This window comes from Gastrolobium bilobum, unplaced genomic scaffold, assembly GCF_033153095.1.
Source record: "Gastrolobium bilobum isolate Gb01-03AN ecotype WA unplaced genomic scaffold, APGP_CSIRO_Gbil_v1 utg21381, whole genome shotgun sequence".
NCBI classification, from domain to species: domain Eukaryota; kingdom Viridiplantae; phylum Streptophyta; class Magnoliopsida; order Fabales; family Fabaceae; genus Gastrolobium; species Gastrolobium bilobum.
The window spans coordinates 1-11,603 of record NW_026900146.1 but is presented as its reverse complement, the minus strand read 5'-3'; the positions used below and the strand labels follow the sequence as shown (position 1 = coordinate 11,603).

Here is an 11,603-nt window from a genome sequence, read left to right as displayed (position 1 = left end):
TGATCCTACCATGCCGCGTCACGTGGCAAAAGCTGGCCCCACATGGGTCCCGCTTTGCATTAACTCTATATCGGTTTTCAATCATCATCGATCACACTACCTCTACACATTACGCATGTATTCCTCCACCATATTTTCTCATATATTTTACTGATATCGATCTAATTTCATTAAATATCAAATTAATTTGGTAAATTAATTAATTAATTATAAATTACAAATTTGTGATAATTTTTTAATTATTTTTAAATCACTTCTCTTTTGAAAAATTCATTGCTTATACATATATATATATATAGTTTTTTGATTATATTTTAAAAAATTAATCAATTACTATATGTAAGTACACTCAATGTGGAAAATTTCATTGGTTATACATGCATACATATATAGTTTTTGAAAAATTCAAGATTAAACATATGAAAAAATTATAAGATATTAGCCTCCGTGTTATATATTCCAAATCTAAGTAAAATCATCGCCCCCCTCCCCCCTCTCAAACTATAGGAGGGGCTTTTTGACTTAAATTATTTAAATTTGTGTAAAATATTTTAAGTCTAGCTTTATCTATTAGCCTTTTATGAACTCAAATTATAAGTCTGACTTGACCTATATTTAAAATATAAAAATATTGACCTAGGACTGTTAGCCTGTTTAAACCTATTAAACATTCAATAATTAAAAAATATTACCTTATTATTCAAAATTATTAAAATAAATAAATATGATATAGGCTAGCTTGTAAGCTTGTAGGCTCGGCATGTAAAAGTAAACCTATGACTTATTTTATAAAATTCTAGATCTGTTTTATTTGACTATATTTAATAGGTCGAGCCTGACCTGATATAGGTTAGGCCATAAGCACCTGTAGGTCGACCTACAGCTCATCTACACGTCTAATTAGATACCAATACTAACATATATTTATTGATTTTGCATATGTATAGTAAAGGTTGATCATTGAACTTTTGCATATATATTATTAATACAAGCATACACTTATTATGAACGTTTAACCATATATATGAAAATGAACGTTCGACATGTTCCTGTAGTCATTAATCATAATCATTCTTTGATTCATAACGAATTGAGATTCGAAAGGAAAACCTTTACCCCAGAGTTCCTACCAATATTCAAACATTATATTTACATATATCCACGTGAAAAAGTAATAGGAGAGAACAGAAACACATAAAAACACTAAGGGACGAAGAAGCTCAAGAGAATCAATGGCAACAAAAAGAAGTGTGAAATGGTCGTTTATTCAGTTAGGAACAGCCGCCATATATAGTTCGTTGGCTACAGTTTCCTCACGTTAATGTAGATTCTTAATCCAAAGAAAAAAGGTGTGAAATGCACCATATGCATGGATTGCCATGTGGAGCAGACCAGAATCTAAGAAAGAACAAGTAGGAAGCATGGGATCATTGGAGAGAAGAGAAGAGAGTTATAATGTAACATTAAAATTTAACTAATAATAATCATTAAATTCAAAGCTTCAAGCCAAAGATAACAGGAATCATCCATATGATCAAAAAAACAAATGAAAAGTACTACAAAGAGAAAAAAAAGAAAGACAAGAGAGGTGGCACAGACCCCAACTTTGCTTTTTGTTTTTCCAATCTTCTCTCTCTCTCTTCTTCTCTTTTTGTCCTCTTTATCAAAACCCCAAGCAACCCCAACATTCCACCCTCTCCCTCCTCTTTGCCTCCCAACATTCTCTCACCTTCTTCCTGTGTTTTTGTCCCTCTAGTCTCTGCCTTTGGATCCTCTTCCTACCTAATTAAGGTCCTTTTCTCTTATAACTATCATGTTTTGCTATAATAGTGACAAGTTTATGTTTGTCAAAGTTTGCTAATAAGGTTCTTTTGTGTTGTTTTAAATGGCAGGGTTATAATTTGCATATAATTGGTGATCTTCACTTGGAATTGAGGCTTTGTGCACCAGTTTTTTTTGGGGTCACGAGGCACCTAGCTACTCATAGATATCTCTGTATTCTCTCTGTTTTCAATTTGTTCAAATAAGGAGGTTCATAGTTAGGTCAATTAGGTTGAGATTTATACACATATGGCACCTGTTTCATTGCCTCCTGGGTTTAGGTTCCACCCCACAGATGAAGAACTTGTTGCTTATTACCTCAAAAGTAAGATAAATGGCCGTAAGATTGAGTTGGAGATCATCCCTGAAGTTGATCTCTACAAGTGTGAACCATGGGACTTGCCAGGTAAATTAAACACACACACACACATACACATATAGCAGTTTTTCAATCATGTCATGCATTGATATCTAAATATGGATTGCTAAAAAGATAGAAATTTTACGATTAATTTGTTGACTTGAGTTTTACTAGAAGAAAATCTTCATGACACACTCTTTAACATAACATGAAGAGGCCTACGTTTAAAACACCACTCATCTATCTTCTTTTGATTGGCAAATCATTATTGGTTAATGGCTATCTTGCAAACAGTAATCTCAACAAACCCAACAAAAGAATCTTAAAAAAGTGGGTTCACACTTCTTTAGACATGACTTCCTTTTGATCTTTTATTCAATTATGAAACACATACTTGCTTTATTGGTCAAGTATATTTTTCTGCTTTCACATAAAATATTTGATTTAAGATTGTACTTAACGTTGTATGGAGGATGGTCCTTCAACTATAGGGTTCCTATTGTGAACGTCAAGACATAGATAGTAATGAGGAAATTAAATAGTGGGATTCCCCAAGTCAAAAACACAGTCAACAAAAGAAAAGGATAACATTCTCTACATGATATATGCATCACCTTTCTTATTTCCATTGCTTTTGTAACTCATCTGCTTTATCATTCAACCAGTTTGATATAAAAAAATTGCATGACTTTGAAAAACACGAAATATGCTGAACAATATTCTAGTATTCACCAAGCAAAACTAATGAGAAAAATAAAAATAAAAATAAAATTCTTAGTGGTGTGATATTATTTTATAGGAAGCTATATAGGGTAACCACGTTAAAGTTTGAAGCAATTGTTACAGGGAAGTCATTGTTACCGGGAAAAGATTTGGAGTGGTATTTCTTTAGCCCTCGAGATAGGAAGTACCCAAATGGATCAAGAACAAACCGTGCAACAAAATCTGGATATTGGAAAGCCACAGGGAAAGATCGTAATGTTAACTCCCAGACTCGTGCTGTTGGAATGAAGAAAACCCTAGTTTACTATCGAGGCAGGGCCCCACATGGATCTAGAACAGGTTGGGTTATGCATGAGTACCGTCTTGATGAAAGAGAATGTGAAACTGCTTCAGGCTTGCAGGTTCAGATAATTATCAGCTTCTTATTTTTGTTTAATTTTGTTTTTACTAACTACATATGTGTTTAATTTCTTTAATTATAGAACATAATAAAGCATGAGAAATGATGATTTCCTTAACTTTCTTCTTCCTAGTGCTTGAATATAATATATGTCTTAGTTAATAAACTAATTATTCTAAAAGTTTAGAATTATTCATTTAAATTAACAAATAGCTGCCTAGCAAAGGGGTTGAATAAATAGAATAGATATACGAATTTTCATTATTTTTATTCGGAATTCGGGAATTTGATGATCGAGTCGGTTCCATAATTATAAGTTCATCCCATATCAGATCAGACCGGAATAGGGTTATATATATTCTCATTATAAGAAGGGGTCGTTTGAATGTATTTAAATAGATACTATGTTTACACATAAATTTGCGTGCCATTCCATTCAACTTAGGATTAAGAATAGGTGTCTGTGTATTTTCTAACCCTATATAACAAAAGATTTTCATTTTAATTTTATTTGGAATATATGATTTCAGGATGCATATGCTCTTTGCCGTGTGTTCAAGAAGAGCACAGTGATTCCCCCAAAAGTTGGAGAGCAATATGTTAATGTCACCACCAGCCATGCAAATCAGATTACAAGTGACCAATCATCAAGCATTGAGCTATACTCTGAAGGAAGAGGTGAAGTTTTAGAGAGTTCAAATTATTTGATGCCATGGGATACATGTTCAACTCAAAACATGAATAATGGGACTTCTGTTAATATCAATGGTGGGACAAGGGATAATGGGTTGTGGTCACATTTCTTATCTGAAGACTTACTCAATCTTCCAACCTCTTCTTCATTTCCCAATTATGGAGCCATACCTTACCCTCCATCCAAGGTACCTACTAGTTTCTTGTACACATTAATTAAACTTTACCTTATAAAATAGATTTCATCTTTTCACTTTATATGGTCTTGTTCCTCATATATACACATGATGATTTGATTTGCAGGTTGATATAGCACTAGAGTGTGCAAGGATGCAGCATAGGTTTTCCATGCCTCCATTGGAGGTGGAGGACTTTCCTCAAGTTGGTATTTCTCATGAGCTGAAAATGACACAAGCCTCGGGTTCCATGTGTGGAAGCAGAAATGAAACCGATATCCTACAGGAAATTCTTTCAGTTGCTCAAGCTTCCCAGGAATTGATAAATCAATCCAATTATTCACAGACATTAATGGGTGGAAATGAAAATTATGCTCCTCATGAAAATGATTTTACTTTTATGGTTGGCACTGATTACAATAATGTAAATTATGATATGAACTCCATGAGATATGTTGACAAAGCATGGGAAGATCCAAACACAAGATCCATAGAGATTGGGGATCTTGGTGATGAATTCAAGTCAGAGAGGATGGTTGAGAATTTAAGATGGGTTGGAATGTCAAGCAAAGATTTAGGAAAGGTATGTTGAAAATGTAATGCTGATATTTAATTTAAAAGTGTCCTTTATACATAATATTTCTTTCTTATATATTTAAGATCTTATATCAATCTTATAATTAGTCCATTATTGGCTTTTGATAAAGCCCCAAAAAATGTGTTTTAAGTTTAAATTCTGGCAAATTTCATAATATATATATATATATATATATATATATATATATATATATATATATATATATATATATCATATTGATGGAGCTTATATGATTATTTGCATAATTTGACAGGGCTTTATGGAAGAGCATAAGATTGTTCCAATCGAGGAGATTTCAAGTTTCCAAACAAACAGGGAAGAGAATGAGGTGCAAGGTATTGTTAATTAAAATTACTCTACACATGATTGCTAAGATGTAACCTTCTCTTCTTTTATTTATTTATTTTTGACCTAAACAAAATTAACAATAGCTTTTATTTGCATCAGAATCTGAGCAACACAATAGCAACAAAGAACTCAATGATACTGACATTGACGATTTCTCATTGGGGTTCATCAATGATGATGACCCCAATGAGAACTTTATAGATGATGGTAACATTGACTATTCAAATTCTACAAGCTTTGAGGTTGTTGAGGAAACAAAAGTAAGTCATGGAATGTTTGTTTCAACTCGTCAAGTAGCCGAGACATTCTTTCACCAAATTGTTCCTTCACAAACCATCAAAGTTCAACTCAATCCTATAATGGCCACCAATCAATCTATAGAGAATGCAGAGACACTGATTATTATGAAGAACAAAGGGTACTCTTTCCTTAACAAGTTTAAGGCCTGTGTGATGGGGAAGCTAGTAAAGCCATCAAACACTATAGCAAGTGCCCTTGTATTTATCTTTGCACTTTTGTTGATGCATTGTGTATACTTGAAGGAACAAGTGGAAGAAGATATGAAACAAGGTCCAGAGGATGTGAAAAAGAAGTGGTGCTCTAGTGCTAATAGCATGAAGAGAATGAGAAAACCAGATGAGAAAATCATATGGAATGAGCAAGAAAAAATTTGGTTTGTTGGTATCAAAAGTGGGAAAGGATTTAATGTGGTCTTGAAGAAGATAGGCATTTTCCTCACTATATCTTTGGCTCTTTGTACTATGTGGGCTAACCACATCATAGTTCACCCTTGACCTTTTAATTTCATTTTGGTTTTAGCTTCTAATTAACTTAAGGATTTAATTTAGAAGGATCAAATTGAATTCTCAATTTAGGATTCCAATTACGTAGGAGATTGATGTATCCAAATACTTGTATTTCACTTGGTCACATATATATGTTATTAATTTGATTAAGATTTAATTGTATTCAATAGTATTAATAGAATGTTCACATTCGTTTTCATTTAATTCAATTATTATTGAAATATTAAAAAGAATCTATGTGGAGAAAAGGTGAAGTTCAATTTGAGGTATTATTTAATGCTTTTAATATGAAAGTTGCACACAATAATATTTTAAAAAATTGTAATTTTTGCAAGAAACAATTGGTTTGTTATAATATAATTAATCTATATTAAAGATATGAAGCATTATGGATCTTCAAGCTATATATCATATTAATCTGAATTCAATTTAATTAATATGAGTGTTAGGGTTTCTATATATCTTTAGGTATGTGAAAATTTATGGACAGAGTTATAAAAAAAAAGGCACATATTTTCCTTATTCTTTTGAAAAACCTACAGGTAATTTTATGGGAAATTTAGTCATGGAGCGTTTCCGATAAGAAAGAGTATTCAATTTTAAGAGATATAAAATGATTGAATTATTAAGAAGGATTACATAAAACTAATTTATAGAGAATGACCATTATATGTCAAAGTTACCAATGCATTTGTGAATAATTATTACTTATTAGAGATTGGTTTATCAGTTGTAAAAGTTACGTATTAAGTGCATGAAGTTAAGAATAAATTTTTGACTGGCTATTATAATAACCCTCACTAGTAATTGAGGATTTAATATTGAAGAATAATTAGAAGTAAAAGAAATAAAGTCACCCTTAGTGAAAAGGAGTTAAAATGACAGTTAAGGGATAAAAATGCGGGTAAACAAAGTTACCCGAAAAGTGAAAGTAAAGTTAAAAATATGACTAGAAAAATATTCTAGTCCATTAGGTAAAGTTTGGTAATAAATGGAGGTGTGTAGATAGATAAACCTTTACCCAGTTAAAGTAACTTAAATTTTACACACCGTAAAATCCTTATTTCACCTTCTTTCTGCGCGCTGTTTCCTTTCTTTTCCATCTCTCTCACTGTTGCTTGATGCTTCCATAGAGAAAGGGACCTAGGTTAGTTTTTTTTATTTCCTCTCATTTCCACTCAAATTCTCACCAAAAGCCATGATGCCATACATGAATCGTTAAGGAAAAAGGCTAGTGAATCCATTCCACCACTCCATTTGGGCTGATTTGGCTTGTGGAGAGAGTTATTCATCAAACCCAATTCGTGACACTATTCATGTTTGTAGAAAAGTGGGGCTTTTGAGTGAGCAAAGCTTGGGGTTTGTTCTTTAGAGCTTGGAATAGCTACTATAGGTGAGAAACCTCTAATCCTATAGTTTTATTTTTGTGATTTATGTCTTGGAATTTATGAGCATGTTTTGAGTGAGATATAAATTAGTTTAAAATTTGAATTGATGATGGATTGTTGATGTGTTGGATTTAGGAAGGTGGAATAAGCATGTGAACATGTATAAAATTGGAAAAAAATCCCATGGTGAGATGCCCTAGATTTCGACCTTGATAGGGTAATTAAGGGATGATGTACAAAATTTATTGTATGTATTGGGAAGGTTTAATATGTTGGAATAAGTGGAAATTTGGTGCATTAGTGAGAATGCCAAAGTGGGAAAAAATCCTATGAGGTATGCTCCTATGTTTCGACCTTGATGTATATTGGAGGAGTTTAATGTTTAAAATTTAATTAGACATTGTGGATATGTATATATATAAAGGGTTTTATAAGAGTTATGTTGTAGGAAAAGTGATTGTGTTATGTTATAGAGAAGTTTTTTTTTTTTTTTTTGCTGCGGGCCCCACAAAATGTTGTGTGTGTAGGAAACTTTTTGTGGTCATGTTAAATGATAGATGATAAACTCATATATAAATATATACATGTGTGTGTAAGTTACTAACTAAGTGAAGAAAGAATAAGTAAAAAGAAAAGAACCCTTTTGCCTATTGTCATTGTGGAATTCGACCTATAGGGTGGCTCAGGGATATATTTTGTACATTTTATTTTAAATAAAATGTGTTGTAATAAATTGTATAAAAGTGATGAGTTTTGAAGAAAAATAACATGATTTATGTTGAAAAGAAGCGATAAAATGTATGCCTTATGTGAAAACTAGGCATGATGGCATTTTATTAATTGGTATTTGTGGATTCTTGCTCTAGGTGTACCTAGGGACTAAAAAGGAATCAGAATCTCTTGAAGATATATAAGTGACTTGTGCAACAAGTAAGGGTATTGGTAAAGCTTCAAGAGGTAAGCTCTATGTTTAAGGAGTCTTTTCCTGCTTGAGTGCTCCACCATGGTTAGTGAACTATGGTTGGACTGTATGACTGTTATTTAGATGCTTTGTATAGATGCATTCATATAGATTTATTTGATAACATGATATGTTTTTCTCTGATATGACTTCTGTAATATGATTTCTGTAACAATCTCTGACCATTGATTGTATAGTACCCAGATGTCCGCTTTGGGGTCCTCCCTTGGGACTGATGGTGTACGCCTCTGATATGTCTGGTTCCGCTTTGGGGTCCTCCCTCGAGAACACGTGCGTTGATTTCCGCTTGGGGTCCTCCCTTGGGAATGGCGGCGCACACCTCTGATATAATAGGGATATATGCTCTGTTCTGTTATGATATCTGTTATATGTTGTATTTGTATACTCTGTATCTGACTTTCATGCAGGAGTGAGCCCGGGGTATGGAGAATTCTCTATAAACCTGGAGCTTATTGAGATTTGTAATCTCACCCCTAGTTGGGGACATATTTTCAGGTGCCCAGATTCCCGGTGAGTCCTCACTAGGCAGGGACGCGACACGTGGTTGAGGCAGTTGACGGATCGAATTTTGAGTGGTTGTAGGCTACTACTTTTTGGAAGTATATTCATGTCATTTTGTATTTCCGCCTTTGATGGATCATGACATTGATCCTTTATTTTGTATATGGCCTGTATATGTTTTGTACATGTCTGTCAGTTTGATGCATGTACATTTGAGTATTCAGGCACATTATATGATGATGTAGTATTCAGTCATGTTTATGTATTGGACTGCATGTTGTTAGATTAGTGGCACGGAGCCAGTTTCTGCATGCGCCCATAGATGGGTATCTGATTATATTTGTATGACTGGTACTTCTGGATTGATGTGCTGTATAAACTGTTATCAGGAAATGATTCTAAGTGGGATTGGAAAATCCCCAGTTGTCCGATTTATAGAGGAAACTCTGTCCGATTTTCGTTTACGTCGAATGAGAATTTAAAAAGAAAAAGAAAAAGTTAGCTCGTATTTTCGTAAGTTAAGTCTTCCGCTGTATCTGTTTATATCATATGCATGTTAATTGAACCGGCTCGAGACAGGGATGTTACATTTATGGTATCAGAGCAGTTTCTCTAGGAGAGCCTATGAAATAATGCATAAATTGTTCGGGTTATGATCTTTTTGAGTTTTGCTTGGAGTCCTATGATATGCATGTCTGATCACTGAGTGTAAGCGTAGCTAACTCATTCCTTTGTGTAAAATGTGCAGAATTATGGTTCGTCCAAGAAGGACTCCTGATCCTCCTAGTGACCCGACAGATCCTATTCTAGCAGATTTGGCTAGACCCCGGATAAATCAGCGGGGAAATACTTCACAGCCAGATCCAATGGTAACGACCTTAACTGAGATGCAACAAAATATGGATGCAGCTAGGCAGCGAGAGCTGGAAGTGATGATGAAAGCAAATCAAGACCTGTTAGAGGCTAATAGGTTGGCCAATCAAGAAATGATGGCAGCAAGCAGAATGACGAATATTGAAATGATGAGATTACTCTTGGTTGAGGTGAGGGCTGGTGGGCAAGGTCCACGGCCACAACCTTTTCAACAGCCACAACCACAACCTGAGCCTCAACCACAACAGCCTGTTCCTCCTCCTCATAATCCCATTGTTGTAGAGGGTGAAGGAAATAATGATTTGAATGAAGAATCTAGTCACAGGGGTGGTGTGGCACAGCCAGCCACTAATAGAGAGCAAAGAGAAAGAATGCTTAATGCCTTCCAAAAACATGCACCACCAAATTACAAAGGAGGCATTGATCCGATTGCCGCAATTCAGTGGTTAGAGGAGTTGGATCGCATTTTTACTGTCATGGAGTGTGATGATCAGCACAGATTGTTGTATGCTTCTTATATGCTGCAGAATGATGCAGCCGATTGGTGGAGAAATACCCGTCAGCCCTTGGAGTGTCAGGGTTATGCTATTACCTGGCCTTTGTTTGAAAGGCAATTCTTGCTGAAATATTTTCCGGCGGAGGCCCGGATAAGGAAGAAGGGTGAATTTGATGAACTAAAACAGGGCCAGATGTCTATTGATGAATATCTGAATAAGTTTAATAAGCTGGCCAAATACTCTCATTTCCAGAGAGCTCCACCTACTGAGGATGATCTGGTGTTTAAATTTCATAGAGGACTACATGATAACATTTCTGAAAAACTTGCAAGACACACCTTTGATACTTTTGCTGCACTCGTTAAAAAGTGTAAAAACATTCAAGAGTACTATAGAAGGAAGCATAAGGACCAATCTGCTCCTAAAAACACTTCTGGGAATTCTAAAGGAAAAGGGTTGTAGGTTAGACAGTCTGATGATAAGTTCAAAAAGGCGGGAAATTCTACGCCTGGAAATTTTAAATATGCTTCTCAATGCGCTACATGTGGTAAAGTTCATGATGGGATTTGCAGAAAAGAGCAAAGACTGTGTTACAAATGTGGCCAACCTGAGCATTTTATTAGGGACTGCCCCTTTAATGGGGGACAGATTTCTACTATTCAGGCTACTCCGGCTCCTATTGTGGTTGAGGAACCATCTCTACCTCTCCCACCTCTAGTTGCCCGAGTGTATGCAGTTACTCAGCAAGAGGCTGAGAGATCAGCTAGTTTGGTACGAGGTATGATTTCTATTCATGATGAAATGCTTAGTGTCTTGTTTGATTCTGGTGCCACACATTCTTTTATTGCTGATTATGTAACTGAAGCATTTGGTCTGCATGTGATAAAAATGAAAACTCCTATGCGCATTATTACGGCTGTGGGAAGTGTTTTTAGTGAAGACTATGTGTGTGAAAATGTAAAATTCAAGTATGATGGCAGGGAATATTCTGCCGATTTTATCGTCCTACATCTTGTATCTGTGAATTTAATTCTGGGGATGGATTGGTTTTCCAAGTACTGTGTGAAGATTGACTGCTGCAGTAAAACCATTTCTGTCTCATCTCATGATGAAGAAAGGGAGTCTCCTTATTTGTCTGTACTTCGGGTGGTAAAGGCCTTGAAGGAAGGAGATTCCGGGTATGTTTTATTGGGAGGTCTGGTTGGCGTCAACAAGGAGCCAATTTCTGTTATTCCGATTGTCTCCGAGTTTGAGGATGTCTTTCCGGATGAAATTCCGTACTTTCCTCCAGAGAGGGAAATTGAATTTGCAATTGACTTGTTACCTGGTGTGGGGCCTATCTCTCTTGCCCCATACCGGATGTCACCTCTGGAATTATCTGAATTGAAGAAGCAGATTGAAGACTTGTCCAGTAAAATTTTTATCAGACCGAGTGT

The 11,603-nt window shown here is 34.9% G+C and overlaps 1 protein-coding gene across 1 annotated transcript; it reads left to right on the top strand.

Annotated features, from left to right (window-relative positions):
* The first annotated feature begins 2,070 nt into the window (after positions 1–2,070).
* On the top strand, positions 2,071–5,914 carry LOC133295510 (NAC domain-containing protein 86). The gene is made up of 6 exons (XM_061494350.1): positions 2,071–2,227; positions 3,029–3,306; positions 3,836–4,186; positions 4,302–4,757; positions 5,026–5,107; positions 5,220–5,914. The coding sequence occupies exons 1-6, from the start codon at positions 2,071–2,073 to the stop codon at positions 5,912–5,914; spliced, it is 2,019 nt and encodes a 672-aa protein (XP_061350334.1).
* Positions 5,915–11,603: the final 5,689 nt, after the last annotated feature.

Excerpts from the sequence above, each read along its gene's own strand:
- LOC133295510 (XM_061494350.1), top strand. The coding sequence starts at position 2,071 with ATGGCACCTGTTTCATTGCCTCCTGGGTTTAGGTTCCACCCCACAGAT. Across the intron at positions 4,187-4,301 it reads TACCTTACCCTCCATCCAAG|GTTGATATAGCACTAGAGTG; the intron begins GTACCTACTAGT and ends TTTGATTTGCAG. Across the intron at positions 5,108-5,219 it reads GGAAGAGAATGAGGTGCAAG|AATCTGAGCAACACAATAGC; the intron begins GTATTGTTAATT and ends TATTTGCATCAG.